General features: G+C 34.5%; 1 protein-coding gene across 1 annotated transcript in view; it reads left to right on the top strand.

Annotated features, from left to right (window-relative positions):
• Positions 1 to 27,026, top strand: part of Si (sucrase-isomaltase (alpha-glucosidase)) — a 90,724-nt gene that overhangs the window by 41,628 nt on the left and 22,070 nt on the right. Inside the window, exons 22-35 of the mRNA XM_013016144.1 lie at positions 327 to 376; positions 1,044 to 1,214; positions 2,265 to 2,420; positions 5,878 to 6,084; positions 8,598 to 8,752; positions 10,772 to 10,940; positions 12,853 to 12,949; positions 13,056 to 13,168; positions 13,263 to 13,388; positions 15,407 to 15,535; positions 16,984 to 17,094; positions 18,784 to 18,846; positions 22,270 to 22,386; positions 24,771 to 24,858. Coding sequence (XP_012871598.1) covers positions 327 to 376; positions 1,044 to 1,214; positions 2,265 to 2,420; positions 5,878 to 6,084; positions 8,598 to 8,752; positions 10,772 to 10,940; positions 12,853 to 12,949; positions 13,056 to 13,168; positions 13,263 to 13,388; positions 15,407 to 15,535; positions 16,984 to 17,094; positions 18,784 to 18,846; positions 22,270 to 22,386; positions 24,771 to 24,858 — 1,752 coding nt within the window. The remainder of the gene's footprint in view (positions 1 to 326; positions 377 to 1,043; positions 1,215 to 2,264; positions 2,421 to 5,877; positions 6,085 to 8,597; positions 8,753 to 10,771; positions 10,941 to 12,852; positions 12,950 to 13,055; positions 13,169 to 13,262; positions 13,389 to 15,406; positions 15,536 to 16,983; positions 17,095 to 18,783; positions 18,847 to 22,269; positions 22,387 to 24,770; positions 24,859 to 27,026) is intronic.

Below are 27,026 nucleotides of genomic sequence, written 5' to 3'. Positions count from 1 at the left end.
TGGCGTCAGCCAAGTCTTTATTGGGAAGTTTAACTTTTTGATAGAGAATAAAAGTATGGTCCAAAACAATAAATATATCTTTTTTTTTTACTATCAGTGTTGTTTACATTAACTTCCAGAAATATTTCACCATTCATTGAAACTTTTAAGTATTGCTTTTATCTACCAGGGAAATAAAATATCGTTATTGTGTTTATAATTGGGGAGAAATACAATAGGAAAATTCTTTAGCAGATGTCCTTAATAAACATTTTAAGCCCAAAAATGTTAAATGTATAACTGTAATGACCTGCATTTTGATCTGATATTTTCCTTTTCTATTTCAGAAAGCATCGACGATGGCATCTATATATTGTATGAATTTTCAGTTTCTAATGTAAGCATTCTCTTTTGACATTTAAATAAGTACAAATTTTGTTAATGTCTTAATTTTTAGTTGTAAATTACTTTTGGAAAAAGATTTTAAATTTCCCTACCAATTATAGCAATACAATGGAACTATCTGTTAACTTATAATTGCTAAGTTATGAACCACTTATTTTAGAATTTCAATGCAAAGGTGATAGATCCTCTTTTATCATAAAAACTCTTGTACTTCTTAAAGTATCTATCACAACTCTTTTTAAGCCACACACCCTTGGAAGATAACTGAATATCTGAAAATGTTTTAATATTTTCATCACAGTGATAATTGGTGTGGAATTTGAGAATAAAAAAATCTATGTACAGATGAAAGTTTGAATAAGAAATAGAGAAAAATTTCATAGATGTTGGGTCTCTGTAGTCATTTTCTTGTTGAAGTTATGCTATTCATCATCATGGTAAGGCTAGAACAAGGAGACCTTTATGTAATTGAATTAAGATAGTTCTGAAAATAATATTGCATGGCATATATACAAAATGTGAAAAGTTGCTTGCATGAGGCGGGCGGGGTGAGATTGGATAGGTTTGTGGTTGGGTCATTTAATTTTCTCCTAGCATGTTGTCAGTTTTGTATCTGAAAACTTGTTTATAATATTATATACTCTGTTTTCTTCTTCCAGAAAAACTTACAAATTACATGCAAACATGCAAACTATGAAGAAGGAACCACTTTAGCATTTGAAACCATAAAAGTCCTTGGGTTGACAGAAACTGTTACTGAAGTTACAGTAGCTGAAAACAACCAGGCAATGTCTGCACATGCTAACTTCACTTACGATGCTTCCAACCAGGTAAAAATAATCTTGGGAAACTTTTTATCTGTCATGAGCTCTCATTTTGAAAACTGCAGAAACACCAGGCTGTAAATTTCCATTTCCTTCATGGTATGTCTTCTCTCTTTCCTCTCTCCCTTTTTCCCTTTCTCCCTTCCTTCCTTCCTTCCTCCCTGCCTCCCTCCCCTTCCTCCTTCCCTTCCCATCCTCCCTCCCTCCCCTCCCTACCTTCCTCTCTCCCTCCCTTCCTCTCTCCCTCCCTCCCTCCCTTTCTCCCTCCCTCCCTGCCTCCCTTCCTTCCTTCCTTCCTTCCTTCCTTCCTTCCTTCCTTCCTTCCTTCCTTCCTTCCTTCCTTATCTTCCCTTCTTTCCATCTTTCGTCCCTCCTCCTTACTTTCTCATCTCTTGTTCATCCCCTTTTTTCATAATTCCATATTAATTTCTTCCTCATATTGCAAATAGTAGATATTAGTAAATTATTATGTTAAATATTTCTTTACATATTTCTTTTAACAATATTTATTTTCAATCCCTTCCTGTTCAAGAAGCTTCTTTGTCAAATTGGCCAACTTTGTGCCCCTGTATATTGTCTGCAGAAATTAATGTGTGTCTTATACTTAGAGTCATTGTCTTGGGTACTGTGCTACATGCTTCAAGTTTCACATCTCATTCATTCTGTACAGAAAGTTCTAGCAATTAGGATTTCTGTCTTCATTTTACAATGGAGGGAACTGCAGATGACACCGAATGCATAGTTCCTCAAAAACCCATGAACCCAAAGTTCAAGAACTTAAAATCATTGGGTGAAGGAATTGGCACCCGATCTCTTAAATGGCATGAATTCCACCCTGTTTCTACACTCCCTTACAGCTGCTACCATTTGTAGGCTCTAGCAACTTCATGTTGTGGTACTTTGCTCCTTGCTCATCTGTTTGTCCATATTGCTATCAAAAGTGTTTTGGGCTGTTTTGAAGAATTTCTAGAGTTGCCATACTGTGGGCAATGTTAAATATTTAAAATTGTTACAGACAAGTTAACAAAAAAAGTTTAACTTTTTCAACCTTCAAAGGTTCTCCTAATTACGGATCTCAAGTTTAACCTTGGAAAAAACTTTACAATTCAATGGAATCAAGTTTTCCCAGACTATGAGAGGTTCAATTGCTATCCTGACTCAGATACAATAGATGAGGAAGAGTGCTTGAAGCGGGGCTGTGTCATAGCAAAGGTAATGAACATCTTTTTTCTGATTCAGTATGTTTCCATATAGCACTTCAATGTGAACTTTATCATAATTTGGAATTCTATAATTTGTAATAGAGAGTCATTTGGAATGTTCAATTAGTAGTGGTGATACACAGTCCCACTTTATTTAAAGTGACTTATATTAATCAATATGTTCATATAAATTGTTTTCCAGGTACATTGAATAGTGTCACTTTATTTAATAAAAAAAAGGATTCTAGGCTGGGTGTGGATGTCTCATGCCTCTGTGAATCAAGTTATACTGAGGCCTGAGATCTTGAGGAAAGAGAGTTCAGTCAACCCAGGCAGATACATCCACAAGACTCCGGAAAGCCAGTCTGGAAATTGACTCAAGTAGTAGAGTGTCAGCTATGATATGAGCAAGGAAGCCAAGAGAAATCACTCAGACATAAGATATTCAGTCTGATTATTTGCTTTCTTGTATTTCTTTTTTTCTTTTTTGATGCTGAAAGTCATCTTTATTGAATATGTATAAATCATTGATATTTCTCTCTATAAAATAATTTATAACATCATTGTATTTTACAATACAAAATATAGCTGTGTTTAGACCACGCTGTTTCCCACTTAACAACCATGTCATTTCCCATTTAATAACCATGCTGTTTCCCATTTAACACATATTCATTGAGACCTATTACTTTTTTTATTGTTGTTGTGGTTGTCGGTTCTGAGGTTTGAACTCAGGACCTCCTGGCTACTTGCCTTACCTGAGTGCGGTGCATGCCTCCAGCCTGACATTTAACTGTTTATTTTTTAGAAGATGGAGTCTAGTGAATGTTCCTGACAGGGCTGACATTGAATCTAAGTTCTCTGGATTTCAGTCTCCTGAGTATCTAGCATTATAGAGGAAGTCCCTCCTACTCAACTAAAAGACCTAGAGCTTTGTGATTATAACTCCTTTTGAAAAAAATAAATTAACAAAATCCACCTGTCCTGTTAGAGCTTATATTCACTTTAGGAAAAGAATCAAACAGTTTGCATTTGATAAATAGTATCAAGGAGGAAGTAGAGGAGAAAAGGGAAGGGAAGACTGGTGGTAAAATTCCAGTGGCACCACTACCACTGCGTCGCGTCCAGTCTTTCACAAAGCCCTGGCCAGCCCCATTCGCGGCATTCTCATATGCGGCAATGAAGCTGCCATCACGGAAGAGATGCACTCCTGGCATTTCAATGCCTGCAGACCTGAAGGGGCCTGCACCCCAGCCCACATAGCACAGCCATGTGACCAACTCCTGCCCACGGGAGTCAACACCTGTGCAACAATAGCATGCCTCTCTTACTGAAAAGACATGTATCCCTCAACTCTCTACCCTGTCTCCCATAGCACCAATGTTAGACTCATCCTTTCATTTATTTATTGTCATTATTATTATTATTATGGGAGACACAGAGATTGAACTTTTCTAAAGACACTCAATCCCTGGTGCCCTGGTGCTCATTTCATGCATGTGTATGCAATGAAGAGTCACACTGAGAGGTCAGAACTTTTGTAAACTGAGAAATCAGTCCTTCCGTTTCATATACATTAATCAAGAATCATTTATAAGATGATTTATTTGTTGCTTTGTATACCCCCCCCCACAGTATAACCCCTGCTTTCACTGTAGTTGATGTTGGTATACTTTGTGGAAGGGAAGGGAAAAAATTTGTTTAAATAGGGATACAGGTGCAACAATGAGATGTACAAGATGTTATGTCGAAAAATGAACTTTAGGGGCTGGGAAGGTGGCTCAGTGGTAGAGCGCTTGCCTTGCATGCATGAGGCCCTGGGTTCTATTCCTCAGCACCACATAAGCAAAAAAGAAAAAAAAGCCGGAAGTGGTGCTGTAGCTCAAGTGGTAGAGCGCTAGCCTTGAGCTGAAGAGCTGAGGGACAGCGCCCAGACCCAGAGTTCAGGCCCCATGACCAGACCCCCCCCAAAAAAAAGAAAGAAAAATGAACTTTACAAATTTGGTATGTGTGGGGGAGATGGAAATGGATGGAAAGGGGAAACAAAGGAGGAGGCAACAATGCTTGATTAGAAATGTACTCATTACCTTGCCCATGTAATTGTAAACCCTCTGTATGGTATCTTCACAATAAAAAAAAAGAATCAGATTTGTTTTTGTTTTACAAGATGAACCCCAAGCTTTATATGCTCACCTTCTAATGTCATCAATGTTCTGGGCTCCTCCATATTTTTATAAAACTTTTTACTTTTAAGTTTTATCATGGCTATTGGAAGTATGTTTATTTATATTCTCCATGACACAAGGAAAATACAAAGGCAAACACCATCACAATTTATATCTCTTAGTCTAAGATGCCTTTGCTCTCTTACCCAACATCTGCTAAAGAGACTGTGATAGCCATAAAAGAATAATAAAATAAGAAAATAAGAAATAATAGGTTAATAATTAGGAAGATAAGGAGAAAAGATTTTGGTAAATCCACTAGCCTCAGTAGCAAAGTAAACTGTTTTCTTCTCTTAGGTCTTAGCTTTTATTTCTGCTAACATGTTCAGTTGTAATATTTGATCACAGTTCCTAAGTTAATTGCTGAGCAAGGTGCACCTGATCGGCTTCATACTACTCAGAAAAAGAGAGTGAAATTGAAGCATTACAAATGAAAAAAAAAAAGAGCCTGAGGACATGCTTTTTCAGTTTTTGTTGTTTGTTTTGTGCCAACACTGGGGCTTGAACTCAGGGCCTGTTTTCATTCCAGGCAGACACTTTCTCAGTTGAATTGTAACTCAGCTTCTGGCTTCGGCCTGTTTAATTAGGGATAAGAATCTCACAGACTTTCCTAACTGTACTGGCTTCAAACTATAATATTACTTCTGAACAGCCTCCTGAGTAACTAAAATATCAGCTGGATCCTACACACCCAGCTCACATGTTGTTTTGAGGGTTATTATAAACCCATTTCTCTCTCTCTCTCTCTCTCTCTCTCTCTCTCACAATCTCTCTCTCTCTCACACACTCTCTCTCTCTCTCTTTCTCAACCATACACACATTATTAAGACCTATAAATAAAAATAAGAAAAAAGTATAGGAACAAAATTGTGTGAATAACATAATTTTTACAATGACAACAAAACCCCATTCCTTTTTTTACAACAATCTTTTTAATTTCAAAAGTCCATTTAAAATTCTTGTCTTTTACATTTCAGCTTTACATTTTACTACAAAATCTCTAGCTGTATGAACCGTTCAGCTGACTATTCTACTTGACTCTTTGTTTACAGCTAAAAAAGGGTGACTTGTGAACTTTTTCTTCTACTGTTGTATGTTTAGAATAGTATAAAAGTTGAAAGTAATATTTTATAACTTGGTGCCAAATGCATAATAGATGATTTATATTATAAATAAGGCTCACATTGTGTACTCTCCACTAGCATCCACCATCTGACAGTGAGCATTCATTATACTTTTTAGGCTGAATCTGACCCAAGAGCACCTGAGTGCTACTTTCCCAGACAAGACAACCCTTACTCAGTTTCATCAGTTCAGTATCTTCCAACGGGTATGACAGCCGACCTTCAGCTCAATCCCACAAATGCTAGAATCCAGCTTCCATCCACACCCATCGTTGCCCTTCGAGTGGAGGTGAAATACCACAAAAATGACATGCTGCAGTTTAAGGTAGGTTTGATTAAACAATGCCTGACTAACTTCTTGTGATTAAGAAAATATACTTATAGCTCAAAAACTTAAATTCCTTCCCCAACAAACCCTCAAAGAAATAACAACTCGATTAATAAATGGGCTAGAGACTTGAAGAGGTACTGAATAGATATGATACTTAGAATTAATAGGTAATAATTTTAAAATAAATAAAACACAATGCTTATTAGTTTGTATAGTATATGTTATATTATTTCCCATATATAAAAAACTGGTCTTGCATCTAATAAAATAAGACATATAAAAGAACAATTCCTTCCAACATTAAAGATAGCAATTTTACTTTTAAGAATCCCAACAAAAATCTATTAATCTACTAACCGGAAATGATTAAAAAGAACACTCAAATGACTGGTATAAAATAGTTGTTCCAAAATTTATTTTCTCATTTTCTAGGATGCATAAGGAAGTCGAGGTCAAATAGTAGCAAAATTAGTAAAATTAAAGAAAAAGAAAATGATCAAAATATCAGTATCGGAGAAATGGTTGGACTCTCCATAAGATGAAACTAATAAAAACACATTTATAATTATTAAGTACCAAATGCTAAGTAAAACTAAATGCTATTTTAGATGTTACTTCCTTTTAGATCAGTTGATGCTATTAATGTATTTTCATAAAATGATAGTAAAATATTTGTGATAATTACTAGATTGCCTTAATTTACTAACAGCTTTCTAGATTAAGTTTATGATAATGTTTTAAAAGGGAAAATGCTTAACCTTTATAAAATTATAATAATGCCAGTCTAGAATCAGAATTTCCTGACAAATAATGGAGGTAATATTCTCAAATAGCTCATAGATAACTAAGTATGTAGTATACATATATATATATATATATATATATATATAATATGTAGACATGATTTTAAAACTTTAACATACAACAAGGAAAATTTGCCAACTAATTATGAAGAGGTATATTATTTAATAATGCATATAAAAGTTATCTGCCTCAAAAATATACATAACAGAATTTAGTTTGAGCATTCTATGTAAAGTCAACCAAATGTAAGCTGCAAACAAATTTTGCTTGCATATTTGTCTTGAATCAGGCTTGTAATGTTCATTCAAGCCAAATAATCCATTAATAAAAATAATCTCACACAATCCCATTGATTCATTATATTTCCTTTTGTGGGGTTAAGAAGGCAATTTCTACGGAAGGAACAGAGAACTTAGTAATCAGCCATTTACTGGAGCAAAAAGTAAAAATGTAAAATAAAAATATTCAAATATTTATATTCATAGAAAATGTCTAGTCATACATAAAGTGTCACAAGTATATAAAATATTTTTCAAGATGTTGCTAGTAGATTGGCCTCAGGAAAATGTACAATTGCAACAGTGGATTACAATGGACTGTATATCAAATCACTATTTAAGAAGTACAATAATGCCAGGTACTAGGTGGCTCAGGCCTGAAATCCTAGCTACTCAGGATGCTGAGATCTGAAGATTGCGGTTTGAAGCCAGCCCAGGCATGAAAGTCTATGAGACTCTTACCTTCCATAAATTTCTCAGAAAAAGTCAGAAGTGCCTCTGTGGCTCAAAGTGCTAGAATATTAGCCTTGGTCACAAAGAGGCTCAGGGACAGTGCTCCCACCTGGGGTTTGAACCAGGACAGGCCAGAAAAAAAAGGCAAATTCAAAGAAAGAGACACTCAGTGTGGTTATCATGGGGAAGATTGCAGTCTTTAACAAGAAATTTTATTCGTTTATAATTTCACAATTGGAGCAGCGTTCTGAGGATTGGGATTGTCAGAATCATGATGTGACTGTGTGAGCTCCACTGAGCATGCTCACATGTGAAAGTGGCACCATCCCCTGGCAATGGGGTCCACAACCATGTGATGCATGTGGATTTTCTTTGGTGGAAATATTATTCACATACCTGATTGTGATCAGCTGCATTTAAAATGCTTTCAGTTTAATATAAAATATTATTTGGATACCCATTTTGGTGGGACTATTAATTAAGCCAAGAATCATGGAAGGAAGTTTCTGATTGCTATTGAATACCCTAAAAAGTGAATATACTCTGAGCAAGCACTTCAGTGCATAGGAAATGTACTGAAAGAACAAAGAAACCAATAATCCCAAGCAAACATTTACATGTCCCACTTGATTGTACATGTAAGGAAATGTCGAAGGAAGACTGGTAGTATGTCCATAACAGAGAATATTTGACAGTTTTGTATTTGATATTCTGTTCTATTAAATACATACAATGAGTCTTCATGCATCATTACAATGAATCTATATGAAATAGATAAAAATATTCTGCTTGATTCTATTATATAAAATGCTACAGAATTTTATGGGCCATAGAGGTAGAATTAGGTATTTGAAGTGGATTATTTGAAGTAAAATTATTTAAATGGTGATTTACAATAGCTGATGAGATTTGCCCACCATCAGCAACAAAGAGCAGATCCCACCTCTCTTGCTTCCTATTTCTCTGCAATAGATTTATGATTCCCAAAATAAGAGATACGAAGTTCCAGTACCATTGAACATTCCAGAAACTCCAATGAGTACTCATGAAAACAGACTTTATGATGTGGAAATCAGAGAAAACCCTTTTGGCATCCGAGTTCGACGCAGGAGCACTGGGAGAATCATGTAAGTGATTGGATTATTCCGTAGGAAGGCTATTGCTGTGAGTTCAGGAAGGAAAAGTAAGGTCACTATTATCACAGTGGGGCAATGACATCATGTATAGGTTTTAAGATGTGTTAAATGATTGCTAGTTTTTCCATTTTAAAATTAAACATTTAGCTCAGGAATAAAATTTGATTTACACTAGGAATCTTATGGCTTATATTAATGGAAATGATACTCCATTTTCTAGTCAACGAAAAACTAAACCAAGATGCTTAGCCAAGCATCTTATCTTAATCTCTACCAATCTTATCTTTAATCTTTACCAATGCTGAGCATTGGTAAAAATAAGTTAGGAGTATGCTATATAAACCTATCATATAAGCATATCACTACAACTGCTACACATAGTTATGGAAAGATTGACTCTGATAAGAATGTGAAAGCCAAGGTGTTCATACATAAATCTATATTTATTTTGATGATACAGAAAATAAATTCATTTGAAGTCATTGACTTTATTTTAACCATACTAGAATAAAATATACTTTTACTTATTTAAAATTTATCCTACCATGCTTTCAGGGGTGAGGAGACATTTTTTGGTCAAGGAACTTTTAAAAAAGTTTTATTTTCTTGTAAAGATGCTGTACAGAGGGGGTACAGTTACATGAGTAAGGTATTGAGTACATTTCTTGTCAAATATTTTTACCCCTTTAACATTATCTGAGCACCATGCAAAATGATCAGTACAGGTAGTCAGTGAGAGCCAGCAAGAGGAAACCAGAAAAACACCTTTCATCTGCTAAATGGCCTTGAGACCTTTTAAATTTCTGACATTCTCCAGAGCTGCCTCAGGTCAGATTCATTCAAGTATTATCAGGATGGATAGAAATAATCGGAGTACCAGGTCCATCCTGATGTAATCATTTTATTATGATGAATGCTGTTCAAAAGAATGAAAAACTACTTCCATAGAAAGATCCAAATATAGCTTATGACATTGTTGGGAGTGAGGTACTCTTTACTAGTTTTCAAAAAGTAATTATGCCACAGATTTGTTCATCATAGACAGGCTATCCTTAAATGCACATGATGCTAGCCAATGACTCAATTAACAAAATATTTTTGTAGTGTATTATTTCTTAAATAACATCTTTCAGAAATGAAGGAAATGAGGGAAAAGACTGAGAGTGTAAATATAGGAAAAACTGAATTAAAATTAAGCTTATAGTTCCTATCAAAACTTATTTCCTTTAGTTCCATATGTAGAAATTTTTTTAGCTTGATTTTCTCAAGGTAATGTGAAAATGAATTTTCAAGGCATACAATGCTGAGTCATAGTGATTCATTAATTTAGTTTTGAGACTAACATCTTATCTTTAATCAATTGTTATTATGTACATAGTAAGGAGTTTACAAATTGTACAGTAAGGGTTTCATTGTGAAACATATCTATGATATAATTTAATCAATCTTTCCTCTTCTATTGAATGTTTTTATTTTTCTCTTCCTTTGCCTTCCCTTTCCACCTCCCCATTTTCACAACCTTGCTTTGCTTTGTTTGTTTTGTATTGTTTTGCTTCCTTTCCCATATCTATTGGTAATGAGAAAAAGTGGGTGATACTTGTCTCTTGGGGAGCTGATTATATCATTTAACATGATTATTAGACATATCTTTATTCATATTGTGTTTGACATCTGATCTAGAAAATACATTTTATATTCTTTGACTCAGCCAGAGTTCTATGTATATATCGATATACATATATATGTTTATATGTACATATGCATATAAATATCCATATATATGTATGTATGTATCCAGATATGCAGATTATATGCATGTATCTATACTTAGATGTATATATAATATACATTTAATAATGGTCAATATTTTAGTATTGGGTATATTTAAATATACAGGGGAAAAATATTTGCTTTCAGATTGCCAAAGGCAAAATAGCTTGTATGGTTTAAATATGCAACTATTGTGCAATGCATTTTGACTGCAGTACAGCTGTGTTCCTGTGTTTTCAGTTGGGATTCTTGCCTGCCCGGGTTTGCCTTCAATGACCAGTTCATTCAGATCTCTACGCGCTTGCCATCAGAGTACATCTATGGTTTTGGGGAAGTGGAGCACCAGGCATTTAGGCATGACCTGCAATGGCATACCTGGGGCATGTTCACGCGGGACCAGCCCCCTGGGGTGAGTAGGCTGAGACCAGTCCCCTGGGGTGAGTAGGCAGCCAGGGTAACCAGTAAACCAACAGGGCTGCGGTTTGGTCCAGGCCACAGCAGCGCAAGCTCCAGAGTGTAGCGCTGAAGAAGAAATACAAAGCAGCCTAGAGATGGTGGCAACAGGCTTTCTTCAACCGGGAGAGAGCAAGGGAAGGGGTTTCATGGCCCACACATGATTTCTAAAACCAAGTGCAAACATTATTGTAAAAAAATTAGAAAAATATCTTTATTTTCTGAAAACTGACTAAAGATATTATTAAAAATTACCTGACTTATGGAAATGTATCCAACTTAGTCGTACTACTTAATACTACAAGTTATAGAAATGCAAATTAAAAGTAGAGGGAAAAATGTCTACTGGCCTAATGATCAAGAGACAAGTTAATAAATTATTTCAACCTTTTCAATCACATAGAATTCTTATTCTATATGGATACAGGTTTCTTGAAAATCAGCTCTCTAGGGTTCTTGTTTTACTTATTAATTTATTAATCTGTATATGGTATATATATTGATTTGATACCTAGTCTATTGTTTTATTTTTTATGCTTTTATCATAAAAATGATATACAGAGGGGTTAAAGTTACATGAGTAAGGTAATGACTACATTTCCTATCGAGCATTGTTACACCCTCCTTTCTTTTTCCCCTACCACCCCTTCCCTCCCCACATCCCCAACTCCTCCCTCTCCCTCTGCCCCACCCCCCCACAAGTTGTAAACTTTGTTTTCAACATAGTGTTTTGGACATCTCATTGTTACAATGGGTCAACCTGTATCTTTATTTCATTGTAATCCACTGTTTCAATTGTACATTTACTTGAGGCTACACTGCTAGCTACATCTTAAAATTTTTTTATATTCTTATGATATACTTCCTAAGGTTCTGTCTTGTTAACAGAACACATTTCATGAATAACTCATGTTTTATAAAATATATACTCCTAATTACAATGGCTCCAAGCATGTCATGAAAGAAAAAGCATTTTTTTTTATAAAATACTAACTCACTTTTATTTTGTCCAAATGCCTACTTTAAAGATGCACTCAGTAATACAATGCAAGCGTTTTTACCTCTGTTGCTGATTTTTCATTGTAAAGGTGATATACAAAGGGGTTACAATTACATAAGTCAGGTAATGAATACATTTCTTGTCAAACCGTGTTACTTTCTCCATTGTTTTCTCCTGCTTCCCTTCCTTCCCCCTCTTCCCCTCCCCTCCCAAGTTGTAAAGTTCATTTCCAACATGTAACCATTTACTTTTTAAATTGGGAGGTGTATATTTAATTTTGATCCCAGGAGATCAAACAACTTTTCACTTTTGTCGTAATTGTCCAAATGCAAATGTGGTTTTTCCAAGCACATAAACCCCAAAGAACATTTTACCAAAATTATCTGTATAAGAACTCTTCGTCATTTCTATAGGTAGTAATAGATGATTAAAACCTAGATTCTCAATATGGACAGTTACATTCACATAATAACAAATGACTGAAATTAAAGTGTGAGGAAGGCATACAATGCTTTATGAATGAGAGCATTATATTTTTATAAACTATGCTCTTTGGCTTGCACCATTTCTAGGGTAATGGGTCAGCACAAGGAATTGCAGTCAGGCATATAGCCTGTGGAAGAAACGCAAATGCAGTTAACATCATTGACATTCTATGTCAGTTCATATGCCAGATACGTGGACATTACTGATTTGACACTCATTTACATGTTTGAAAAGCAATGATATTTGCAACAACAGATAAATTATTTTCCTAGGGAAATGAACCTAGTTTAATGCAAGCACAGCTTGAGTGGGCTAAACAGAAGCATTTAAGTACTAAGGCTCGGATTACTGAGCATTCATTATGCCTAATCTTTTGTTTCAGTATAAACTTAATTCCTATGGATTTCAGCCATATTACATGGCCCTGGAAGAAGAAGGGAATGCTCATGGTGTTCTCTTATTGAACAGCAATGGAATGGGTAAGATGATTCTTGAATTTCTCACCAGGAGTACAAAGGTGACTCAAAGCAAATCAATAACCTTATGCACAGATAAAAATGGAATTTTATGTTCGATTATTTCCAGATGTTACATTCCAGCCAACTCCTGCTTTGACTTACCGTATCATTGGAGGTATCTTGGATTTTTACATGTTCTTGGGTCCAACTCCAGAGGTTGCAACAAAGCAGTATCATGAAGTATGATTGAGTATTTAAAATTTGGTTTCTTCCCATTCGAAGATGCACCTCTTACTCAATATGTAACTACTTTTTCGTGTTGGTGTTCTTAAAGGTCATTGGCCACCCAGTAATGCCTCCTTACTGGGCTTTGGGGTTCCAGTTGTGCCGTTATGGATACAGAAACACTTCAGAAATTCAGCAGCTGTATGATGACATGGTGGCCGCCAAGATTCCCTATGTATGTACCCCCTTTGAAGACCACACTAAATATGCAATCAATATCAGAAAGAAACAGATGTCTAGATTGTGGTAGTGATGTCAGAATTGGAAATGAAATTTTATGTAACTACATTTATCAGATTAATAAGGGAGAGGGGGAAATACCATTATTTTTTTTTCCTTCTTTCCCTTCATTTCTGTGATCTTGTGGTATCCTAACTCTGTCACCATACATTTTTGTTCCTGTTGTAAGCCATGGGGGCCTAGGTAGTCAGATACATTCGTTTTTAAAATTTTTTTGGGGGTGGGTCTGGTCGTGGGGCCTGAACTCTGGGCCTGGGCGCTATCCCTCAGTTCTTCAGCTCAAGGCAGCACTCTACCACTTGAGCCACAGCTCCACTTCTGCCTTTTTTTTTTCTTTTTGCTTATGTGGTGCTGAGGAATGGAACCCAGGGCCTCATGCATGCAAGGCAAGCACACTACCACTGAGCCACCTTCCTAGCCCTGTCAGATACATTCTTTATGTTCTCTTGTGTTCTGTAGAAGCCACAGGATGCTACATGATCAATTAACAGGAGAAATTAAGAGTCGGATTTTACATGGCTGTGGTGTAGCTCATAGTTACAATTTTACCATCCAGTGAGGATGGTAAAAAATATCCTCTTTGCTCAATATTTGGGAAATTAAATATTCCAAAATATCATAACTAATCAGTCTGTATTTTTATTTTACTCTTTTAAGCAAATTTAATGAATCACAAAGATTTTTCTAGTAGTACTTAATACTGAAGTAGAGAAGGTTTGGTAGAAACGATTCTAAGAAAGATCAACTCATTATAGATTTTAGTAGTTACACAGAATCTGGAACTGCTGGAAAGTTAATCTTATTGTCTGGACTCATATGGAAATATGCAAATGGAAATGCATTATACAAAGGAGATTTTATAATACTGTTCAACTGTATATCTCATAATTTTTTAGCCACTAGAAAAAAACAAGCTAAAGTTGATTACCTGCAAATAATAAATTATTTAACTAGTAATAAATTGGAGTAAAATCATGATTCTCTGGTAAAGTTGTTTGAGTAGATATATTTCAGAATATTATTATTAATTATTGTGATTATTATTTTTGTCATTCATGTGGATTGAATTTAGATCCTGGGCACTGTTCCTGAGCACTTTTTGTGCAAAACTAGCACTCCGCCACTTTGAGCCACAGTGTCACGTCCAATTTTTTGGTAATTAAATGAAGAAAAATGTCACACAGACTTTCCTGACCAGGCTAGCTTTGAACCATTATCCTCAGATCTCTAACACCTGAGTATCTAGGATTACAGGCATGTAAGCTCAAACTATTCAAATGTCAAAATACATTTCTTATTTACCAAAAATATTCTTCCAAATATCTCTTTGATAGGTTAAACAGGACTTATAATAATGGATGGATATGCTAATATCCCTTTTCCTTTCTGCCATTACTCGAATTATTTGAAATTATCTTTGTTGCCTTTGAATGTCCTCATAATAGAGCAATAATTTGCCTGTTCATACACTGTAGGAAGTTCCTGTATGAATTTATTATAATTTATAATTCTTTGGAAATTACATATCAAAATATACTAAGTTTGGACACTTACTTCCAAATGAAAATGGCTAAGTCAACTCTGGCAAAATAAGATACCTATATAAGTTATTCTCTTATTTGTAGAATAATTTATAATACTAAATGCTACTTGTCTTTTTTCCCCTTTAAATTAGAGAGAATCTATAGCTTTGTCAGACCTTGAACTCACTATAGGATGGAAGTTGCTTTCAAACTAGTAACCCTCCTGCCTCAAGCCCCTGAGGTGCCAACAGGCTCAGCTCACTTTTATTACTTGAACCCTCAATTATATATTAATTCTCTTTAGGATAACATGAGAAGAAGCTGGTGTTTTCATATTGCTGTGATTTTTACACATATAGTAGAATACTGCCCCACTGACTCTTATGTGTATGTGTTTCTTACTAAATTGCTCCTATTCTTTGGTTTTTAGGATGTCCAATATACAGACATTGATTACATGGAAAGACAACTAGACTTCACAATTGGTGAAAGATTCCATGACCTTCCTCAGCTTGTTGACAGAATAAGAAATGACGGGATGAGATACATTATTATTCTGGTCAGTGTTTTTATTTTTTTCTCTTACAATGTGTTTTTTTCTAATGTCATTATTGTAAAGGTAATGAATGGGGGTTACATTTCCATAAGTAATGTAATGAGTACATTTTATTTTATTTTTGTATGTTTTTATTGTAAAAATGCTGTACAGAGTAGTTACAGTTACATGAGCAAGATAGTGAGTACATTTCCTATAGACAGTTGTTGCCTAAAGTGTTACCCACCCCTCACTTTCTCCCACTTATCCCTCCCTAAACTTTCTTCTCCCCCACCTGCAACTTGTATAGTTCATTTCCAACATAGGGTCAAGTGAGTATCATTGTTGCATTAGTTCATTCTTTGTCCTGCTCTTTCTGTGATTCCCTCTCCCTTCTATGGAGCAAATAATCTTGTATACATGACAAAGGTTACAGAAAATTAAAACAGAAAAAAAATAGAAATCACTGCATACAGGACATACTAAGAAACACTTGTTTCCAATTCTTGGAGTTCCTTTTGATTTGCTTCATTATATATGGTCCTATGCACCTAGCTATTGGACTATTGTGCCCCTGTTAAGAATATCATATATATATATATATATATATATATATATATATATTCTAGTTATTACAAATGAAGGCCATGTAACCTACCTTTCTTTGGCTTGCTTGGCTTAATATAATTTTTCCAGGTCTTTCCATTTCCTTACGAACGGGGCAATGCCATTCTTTCTAGTGGAAGCCTAGAACTCCATTGTGTATATATACCACATTTTCTTGATCCATTCATCTACTGAGGGGCATCTGGGTTGTTTTCGTATCTTATAATGGTTTGTTCTCCTAATTGTCTGTAAATGATGATGGCACATAAAGGTATTTGAAATAGGAACTATAAAACTTTGAACTTTACTCTCACTTCTAAAAGTTTCCTTCATTAACATTACCTTTTATTTAACACTCCTTCCACTATCCGCCTTTTACTTAGTTATATCCTTATGTTGGTAAACCATAAGTTGGAAATTAAAGACAGATAGTTTCTGGTTACCATCCAAGCTATAAATTGACATAAACTTATAGAAGTTTCAACAGAGATGGTAGGTTTTTTGTTTCTATATAATCCTGAAATAATTCACTAGGATTGATTTTTATGTTTTCACATTTATACTTTGCCTTTAGGTTAATATTCACTTTCATATGGTGAACAAATTAAGCAAAAAAATATCACCAGAGAAATGAAATTAAAACAAGAAAGCATGGAGGAACTTGCTGAACATAGTAACTAATGCATTTTTAAAAGCTGTTAGAATAACCATCTAAGGAAATTAGAGCATAATTTTGATATATGAATAATGTTCATATAAGAGCCATACCTTAGGGTAATGGAAAACTCAAATATTTCATCATAGCTGTCCATGTGGCTACATTTTTATTCCTCATACATCTTGCTTATGTTTTATTTTAATTTTAGGATCCAGCAATTTCAGGAAATGAAACAAAGCCTTATCCTGCATTTTCAAGAGGAATCACAAATGATGTCTTCGTCAAATGGCCAGACACCAGTGAGATTTGTTGGGCAAAGGTACAATCCATGTTTTAAAGAGAGTAATGTTAAAATGGTTACTTCACATCACATTTGGATTTAACTAAAATATTAAAAGTTTATTTGGAGAAAAAACAAAATGATAATATTTTTATGACTACAAAGGCAATATGTACTTTTGAGTTTAAGTCAAGTGATTAATCCAAATCCTAAAATTAACTGTGTTAGCAACTCAGGAGTCTTTGCTTCAGGTCATTTAAGTATTTTTAATCCTCTACAAAACATTTCAGTAAATTGAAAACAGCAATAGTTGTTAAGAGCTATAATTATATTACTAACTTCTAAGGAGTACAACTGATGGAATTTTATTAACTTTATTTTTTATTAAATAAGTATATATATATATTATTCTAATGATACCATATAGAGAGATTACAGTTAGATGAATAGGGTAATGAGTACATGTCCTATCAAGCATTTTTACCCCTCCTTTGTTTTTCCCCTACCATCCCTTTCTGCCCCACCTCCCCAACTCTTTCCTCCCCCCACTAAATTGTAAAGTTCATATTCAATATGTATTGTACATCTCATAGTCACAGTATGCAGTAAAAACAATGAAATACTAAAATTCACAAAACTCCATGATGAGGGGCAAAATTAAACATGGTGGTAGTTTCCATATCTTCTATCTAAATTAAGACAATAATGGTACAATTGGTGAAATTTAAACGTACCCCATACATTAGTTAGTTACATTGCTTGATTTGATCATTAGACTATGATAACAGAATACTCTAGCATTAGGAGTAGATGAGTGAAAAAAGCTAAAAACCTTTAGATACTACTTTTGTAGCAGCTTTTACATGACTTTACAAAATAAATCATAAAAATAAAATCTTATGAAAAATTAGAAAATGATAATATTTAAAATCATGCAATAACAAGGTATGCCATATTGTCTAAAAGGAAGATATTTTCCATGCTTATTTCTGCTCATTCCATATTTCTACAGATTTTCTCCAATTTCCACCCTCCCTTCCTTACTTGAGAGCACTATTGCCCATCAGTCTTTAATCCCTCTGAAAGGATTAAGCTTACTCTAGGGGACAATTTACATTTTTAAATGGTGCCTCCAGCTCCTTCAATTTAGATTCTAATTCTTAGAGCTGGCAGCATAACTGAAATTGCTGTCTGTTTTGTGTATTTCTCCTGTATAGAGTATAGGAAGACCACTTAGACAATGAGTTGGGTAGTTGGAGCAAAGATTTAACACTAACTGTGCAAATTAATGGATGTTTTGTCTCAGCAAATCACTCCCAAATAAAATCTTTTGTCTTTTCAACTAAAAAATTATATTTATAATATTAAAATATACAATATAATATATAGTATATTATATAATGTAACTGTAGTATAATATATGTATAACATATATAATACAATATATGATACATTTATATATCATATATATTATATGTGTGCATATAAAGTATCACAAAAATGGTCATTATTTAATATTTACTTTGTTAAAAATTAGACAGATATAGCAAACACAAGTATTCTGCAGGGGTGCCCATACAGAAAATACTAAACAATAATTGAAGGATTGGTGGTCCAAGGGTCTTAAGATAAGAATAGAATATGCTTTGGTAATATATTACTCTTCAGTGGAATTCAACCAGTTCATATTGATTTTATTTTGAGCTGTTTTCCTTTCTTTGGTTATAGGTTTGGCCAGATTTACCCAATATAACAATAGATGAGACTTTAACTGAGGATGAAGCCGTTAATGTAAGTTTTTTCTTTTTCTTTTTTTTGCCAGTCCTAGAACTTGAACTCAGGGCCTGGGAACTGTCCTTGAGCCTGTCTATGATAGGCTAGTGCTCTACCACTTGAGCCATAGCACCACTTCCAACTTTTTCTGTTTATGTGTTACTGAGGAATCGAACCCAGGGCTTCATGCATGCTAGGCAAGCACTCTACCACTAAGCCACAATCCCAGCCCTGGTTTTTTCTGATTAATTCTATAACTAAAAACATTCCAGACTTGGGTTTAACAATCATTTTTGATCAACAGTTCAATTTGAATGCTCTTTTCTAAACAAGAAGTGGCTTCTATATTAGATCATGTTTAGTACACATTTAACTTTCACTAAAAACAAAAGTGTATCAGTCATTTGATTTAACTGTTATATTTTACTTTATTCAAACAGCCATCACTTTTTTGAAAAAAAGAAAGAACAACTATTATCTGTGGTTAGGACAATTAATTTGAGACTAGCAGTTAAATTTAGTTTATATAATAAGTGCATATATTGTAAGGACAATGTTATATTGCCAATTACCAGAAATTATTTCTCTTATATAATTGAGATTTTATGCCTGTTCTATACCAGTTTTCTACTTTTGTCAATTGTTTCATTGCTGGGTGCCAGTGGCTCACTAATCCTAGCTACTCAGGAGGCTGAGATCTGAGGATAACAGTTCAAAGCCAGCCCAGGCAGGAAAGTCTGAGTGACTTTTATCTCCAATTAACCACCAGAAAACCTGAAATGGCATTGTGGCTTAAGTGGTAAAGTGCTAGCCTTGAGCTGAAAAGCTGAGGGACAGTGCCCAGGTCCAGATTTCAAGCCCCACGACTGACCAAAATCAACAACAAAAAGCAAACCAATTGCTATCTTTGGCCAAACAGAATTGTATTCTCTGCTTTTTTGAAATTGACACTTATTTTATCTAAGAAGAATCATGCAACAAATATCCTTCTCTGACTGGCTTATTTGACACAATATAATATTTACAAGATTCCTTCCTAAAATTGAAACAAATGGAAAACTTATTTCATATATTAATAATAACAGAAAACAAGAATGACAAACCAGAGAAAATAGATTTTTAAACTGTCATCCCTGTAGAAATGTTAACTGTATAATAATAATAGATTTACTTACTAGAGAGCTAGAGCAATTATAAACATATGCAGAATTAATCATATCAATAATATTATTTTCATAATATAGTTACATTATTGATAATAGTATGTTTATTATAATTGATAATATTATCAATATAAATTTTTACCTTAAAGAACATAAAGCATCTGCCTACAGAAATGAAGCTAGAAATAGATCGCCATCCCTGAATATTTAAAATATTCTATTCTTTATTTTCAGTAAAAGTTAGAAAAACTAGAGACAATTTAATAAGGTGCAGATTTGAGCAACACATCAATTAAATAGCCTAAATTTGTTGTAAAGTCCATCTAACAGCAAGATACAATTTTTTCATTAAAAACTCATCATTCTCCAGCTTAGATTATATGTTAGTGAATACTGATATTATATGTTGAGAATATTGATCTTATGTCAGGTACTTTGTTATTAATTTTTTTCTTAGCAAAATAAACTAAGGATAAAAAGCATAATGAATATGAAGAAACAAACTTTTGAATAATTAATGGATAAAAGACTAGTTCAAAATGAATTGCAAAGTGTCTTGTAATAAGTAATAATTAGACACAAGATCTTAAAAATATGGGATATGACAAAAGCCATGTAAATTGAGTCTATAATAACAAAGGGAGTAAATGACACAAGAAACAAGAGAACAGTTTAAATGAAGCCCAGAGTTACCATAATGGAGAAAATGAATATGAGATCAAAATAAAAAATACAGAATTAATTTTTTTAAAAAACAGCCTTTGAAAGTATTTAATTTGAATGATTATAAACATTAAATCATTAAGATTGATGTTTATTTTAAAAAAACAAGGGAGCTTAAATTTTCCTAAAGTATTTCTAATGCAGAGTCAAAAGACAAAACATATTGAAGTATCAATTTGAGGGAAAACAATCTATTTTATATCTTCTTGAGTGTTTATTCTTGGATGGCAGTGGTAACAATGTAGGAGACATGATTTCTTATTGTAGGCGAAAGGAAATATACTCATTACCTGATTTATAATTATAAATCTCTCTGTTCATCGCCTCTCTAATAACAATAAAGTAAATTAGTTTAAAAAAATCCCTTAGGCTTCTGTTCCACAACAGGTAAAGAATATTGGATTATATGTACTTGGATTTTTTTTCTTGGGTAATCAATCATTTGCAATTAAAGGATAAGAACATTCATTTAAAGAAACACAATAAATAGCTGGGCACCCATGGCTTACACCTGTAATCCTAGCTACTCAGGAGGCTGAGATCATGGTTCAAAGCCAGTCTTACCAGAAAAGTTCCTGTGAGACTCTGATCTCTTATCAGAAAAAAATTAAATTTAAGAAATAAGATCTGGTGGTGTGTTTCTTGTGATTTATCATAATGATCCTCAGGAGATCTTAACTTAGAAAATATTCACTGACTATAATTCCAGTAAACTTTTATCCTGTGGAGAAAACAACCATGGAGAGGCATGATAAATTACAGTCTATTCATAACATCTTCATCACCTATGGCTTGCATTTTCTCTGTTCATATTTGCCTGTCATATCCTTGTCTGCAAGTTTCACAGGCAGGTAGTGCATTCAAAGTGTTCCAAGAAAACATTCGATATGTAGCTAGTTTTTTTTAAATTTAATTTCATTACTTCTCTTTAGTTTTAATTGACAACTTCAGGACAATCTTGCTAACACCGTGACATAGAACTTGGAACTTTTACATGAAGATTGGCAAGTAGTCATTTCGTTTGGTAGGAAATGGAATCAGATCTCTCTTTCCTGATAGCTAGTGGAGAGTTTTATGTGAGGAAGAGAAAAAGATAATGATAGTAGAGCACATGAATTGGTTCAAAGTTCATGGTGTGTGTGTGTATATACAAGTGTAACTGTAGAACCCTCAAGTATCACAAATGATTGCCAAGTCACAAAATAATAATTATGCTAATAAATAAGTTAACTGGGGGTGCTGGGAGACCCTGTTGGCTGTGAGAGTTCACAAAGGCTGGGAAATGCAATGTTTTCTTATTTTTACTTAAAGTTAAATTTGAATTGCTTCATTCTATTTTATTTTGCTCCATAATGATTGCTTGCAGCAGTTCCCTTCCTCCCAACACCACTGGGAAGGTTGGAGGAAATTCATAAACACTTATGTAACTAAATTGTTATCTGCTCACCACCCTGGTCAATCCCACATGACTTGTGAGTCACATAAAGTCTGAACTGGACACATAGGTTCTCAGTGCTGCTTTTCTACATGTGAGTCTGAATTCTAATTTTGGCAGGCCTCCAGAGCTCATGTAGCTTTCCCAGATTTCTTCAAGAATTCCACTGCAGAGTGGTGGACCAGGGAAATCATGGATTTCTACAATGACCAAATGAAGTTTGATGGCTTATGGATTGTAAGTGAGCTTTAATCAATGTATTTTATGCAGTAAGCTATAATCAACGTATTTTATGCAATGTATTGTATGTTCTATGGGGGGTAATAGTTATGGAACATTTTTAATTGACTCTAATCACATCAATTAAACCTTCGTTGTAAGAGGTAGAACGTTTTCCATAGAACTTTCTCATGCAAAGGACTGATGGTAATACAGTTTGAGCAATTCCATGGGTGTATGGAGCTTTTTACTGGAAATTATTAACTTGAATCTAAACCACTCAGCTTTTCAACTTGTTAATAAATATATCAAATTTTTGTTTTGTTTATGTTCAGTCAATAAGACTCTCTTCACTTTCAGCTTTTGTGTAAGAAATAATCTGTTTTGAACATCAAGATGTTGTATTTCAAATAATTTCCTGATTTTTGAATGAAGGCTTACAATGTTGATGGGAGGTTTTTATTTTTACACAACAATTTGAGGTAGTATAGAAAGAGTTCTGTTTATCATAAGTAAATATTCAATACAGAAGATTAAATCTAAGCTTGCAAAGATTTTATATGTGGCATTCATTTCTCCCTGAACAAGAAAACGTAGATTTTTAGTTGAAGAAAAAAATTATAGATTTTTATTGTAAAAATACTGTACAGAGGAGTTACAGTTACAAGAGTAAGGTTTTTTAATCGAGCATTGTTGCCTCCTCTTTTGTTTTTCCCCTACCATTACTAACTCCACTCCACTCCCCGACTACTAACCCCCCCACCTTGCCAAAGTTGTAAAGTTCATTTTCAACATAGTGTCTTGTACATTTCATTGTTACAGTGGGTCAACCTGTATCCTTATTTAAGCGTTTTGTTTTTTCCTTCCCTCCTCAAATTAGAAAAGTGTATATACAAGATGCAGGACACCAGAATCAAATACAGTGAAAACAGGGGTACTGTGAGGGAGGAACTACCAAGAACCCCCCCCAAATGTATAGTATACTATAAATATGTTTTAAAAAAACAAGAAAGAAAAGAAACAAGAAAGAAAATACATTTGTGCCCTCATGTTGGGGTTCAGCTGAAGAAAAATTTATAAGTATACTGTTATGAACAAGTTTTAAAGACATGAAATTTTATAAAAGGTAGCTCTCAAAATAATGGCAAGACAAATATTTGATAGAAAAATTCATATACTATTATAAGAGGTTCTTACTGTAACTGTCTTAAATTGGCACTATGATCTAGAGAAGATGTTTACATATTTTTATATATTTACATATTTAGGCCTCAATCTAGTTTCATATCTCTCTGGAGACTAAGAAGTTCTTATTGGAAACAATAAAACATCACATATTTTTAAATTTTATTTTTTTTAATTTTAATTTTATTGTCAAGGTGATGTACACAGGGGTTATAGTTACATAAGTAAGGTAGTAAATACATTTCTTGTTGACTTTTTTAGCCCTCCCTCATTTTTCTTCCACTTTCTGTCTTCCCAAATCTCCCCCAAAGTGGAAAGATCATTTCTAACATACTGTATTGTGAGTATCACTATTGCATTGCTTTCCCTTTTGTCCTTTGTCTCACCAATTTTTTGTTCCCTTTCCCTTCCCTAATTCAGATCAACGTACATATAATATCCAGTGGACCAAAATCAAGGAGAAAAGACACAAAAGAAAAAATGAAATCATGTAGTACATTAAAAACAACAATAACAAAGAAAAACTTCTTGTGTCCATGTCTTGGAGTTCATTTCACTTAGCATCATCCTATATGGTCATATGTCCATAGTTATTGAGCTATTCTTCTCATTAAACTATCTGGGTTTTTAAAGGAAAAAAAAGAATTGTTAACCAGGCAGCTGTGAGAAGGACGGAGCTGCTAAGTGATACACTAGTATTATAATTTATGCCTTGGGAACATAATTAATTTCACTTATTTATGTAGAATTCACACTACAGGGGAACATAGTATCTTATAATAAATGTGTTAAAGAACACTGAGCTGAACTCCTCAGTGGAACTGAAAGGGTTTATGTATGATTTTTTGAAATATGAGTAAAAATAAGGTTGTTCAAAGCTGTTTAAGTCAGGTGCCTGAGAATCACTTGTCATCCTAGCTACTCAGGAGGCTGAGATCTGAGGATCACTGTTCAAAGTCTGCCCAGACAGCAAAGTCCATGAGACACTTATCTCCAGTAAACCACCAGAAAATCATAAGTGGTGCTGTGGCTCAAGTGGTAGAGCACTAGCCTTGAACTGAAGAGCTGAGGGACAGAGCCCAGGCCTAGAGTTCAAGCCCCACAACTGACAAAAAAAAATAGAAAAGCTGTTTTAATCCTCTTGCAATCCCAAGGAATTGTTTTCAGAATCTGCATTCTAAATTCCTCAACAAACATTCGTTGTCTCTCTTTTTAAGGACATGAATGAGCCGTCAAGTTTTGTAAATGGAACAACTACTAACCAGTGCAGAAATGATCGGTTAAATTATCCACCTTATTCTCCAGGTACTATTTTATTGATATACTCTGATATGATTCTATTATGGATAGTGTGTGCTTATTATGGATAAAATGTGTGATTACCTAAGGATTCAGGACAAAACATTAATATCCTTTTCTTTTCTTTTTTGCCCATCCTTGGGCTTAAACTCACAACCTGGATGTTGTCCCTGAGCTCAAGGTTAGCTCTCTACCACTTGAGGCACAGCACCATTTCTGGCTTTTTGGTTGTTAATTGGAGATAAGAGTCTTTTGGACGTTACTGCTTGAGCTGGCTTCAAACCATCATTCTCATATCTTAGTCTTCTGAGTAGCTAGGATTACATATCAAAGCCACCGACACCAGGTCAAAAGGTTCATATTATACTTCACACATTGAACTACATCTTCACCTATTATCAATGTTACTTAACACTATTTTGACAGAAAAAAATCAAGAAATTTTAATTTGAACCACAACATCTAAATTGGTTTGAAAATATTTTTAAAATTGTTATTATAAAGGAGTTATACAGAAGTGCTCCAGTTACATAAGTCAGGTAAGGAGTACATTTATTTTTTCTCATCAAGATTTTAGAAGATTTTTTATATTAATTTTTTATTGTGAAAATACCGTACAGAGGGGTTACAATTACATGAGCAAGGTAATGAGTACATTTCTTATCAAGCATTGTTGCCTCTTCCTTTGTTTCCCCTTCCCATCCCTACTCATCCCTTCCCATTTCCACTCCCTACCTCCCTCCCCACACCAAAGTTGTAAAGTTCGTTTTTTCGACATATCGTCTTGTACATCTCATTGTTGCAATGAGTCCACCTATATCCCTATTTAAACAATTTGTTTTTTCCCTTCCCCTCCACAAATTATACCAACATCAAATACAGGAGTTATACCATGGGGGAGGGATACAAAGTTGAAACCTGACCCCTCTTCTTTTGCTCTCTTTCAGTTTTTCCCACCCATCCCCACCCACAAATTGTATAGTTCATTTTCAACATAGTTTCTAGTGAGTACCACTGCTGGATTTGTTCACCCTGTGTCCCACATCTCTTCTTTGGATTTTTTTTTTTTTTTTTGGTCAGTCGTGGGGCTTAAACTCTGGGCCTGGGCGCTGTCTCTATGCTCTTCAGCTCAAGGAGAACACTCTACCGCTTGAGCCATAAGGCCACTTCCGATTTTCTAGTGGTTTATTGGAGATAAGAGACTCATAGACGTTCCTGCCTGGGCTGGCTTTGAGCCGCGATCCTCAGATCTCAGCCTTCTGAGTAGCTAGGATGACAGGCCTGAGCCACGGGTGCTCAGCTTTCTTTGGATTTTTTATGCTGAATTTTTATTTTATGATTCTCCATAGATTTAAATTTTTACATATGCCTTTGGATTAAAACCAAACTTGTATTTTAAAAAAGCAAAAAGTACCTGGCTCTACTAGCTTGGCGCTAGTGAGCCGAGGATCTCACCATCCTGACTTTGTCTTGTCTTGCAATCATCCTGATTATAACTGTGCAATAGCTAGAGTTGTTGTTGCTGTTATTTGGTCATGGGGCTTGAACTCAAGCCTGAGCCCTTTTGCCCAAGGTTAGCATTCTATCCCTTTGAGCCACAGCTCCACATCAATTTTTTTTATTGTGAAAATACTGTACAGAAGGGTTACAATTACATGGGCAAGACAATGAGTACATTTCTTATCAAGCATTGTAGTCTCCTCCTTTGTTTCCCCTTCCCATCCCTTCCTGTCCTCCCCGCACTCCCCCACCCAATCCGCCTCCCCCCCCCAAAGTTGTAAAGTTCGTTTTCAACATAACGACTTGTACGTCTCATTGTTGCAATGGGTCCACCTGTATCCCTATTTAAACGATTGATTTTTTTCCTCTTCCCCTCCACAAATAATACCGACATCAAATACAATGAAAGCAGAGGTTATACCGTGGGGGAGGGACATACAAAGCAACAAAGAAATCTTATAAATGTGTTAGAAACAAATGCATGAAAGAAAAAAAACACATTTGAATACATATCTTAGGATTCATTTCCCTAACATTAGCTTATCTGACCTTTTCTGTTTGACTCACACATATACTAAATATTGCAAATAAGGGAAACCATGGGACCCATGTTTCTTTGGGCCTGGCTTACTTCACTTAATATAATTTTTTCCAAGTCTTTCCATTTCCTAACA

Source organism: Dipodomys ordii, unplaced genomic scaffold (assembly GCF_000151885.1).
Source record: "Dipodomys ordii isolate 6190 unplaced genomic scaffold, Dord_2.0 Scaffold30, whole genome shotgun sequence".
Classification (NCBI taxonomy): domain Eukaryota; kingdom Metazoa; phylum Chordata; class Mammalia; order Rodentia; family Heteromyidae; genus Dipodomys; species Dipodomys ordii.
This window is presented reverse-complemented; position numbering and strand designations above follow the sequence as displayed.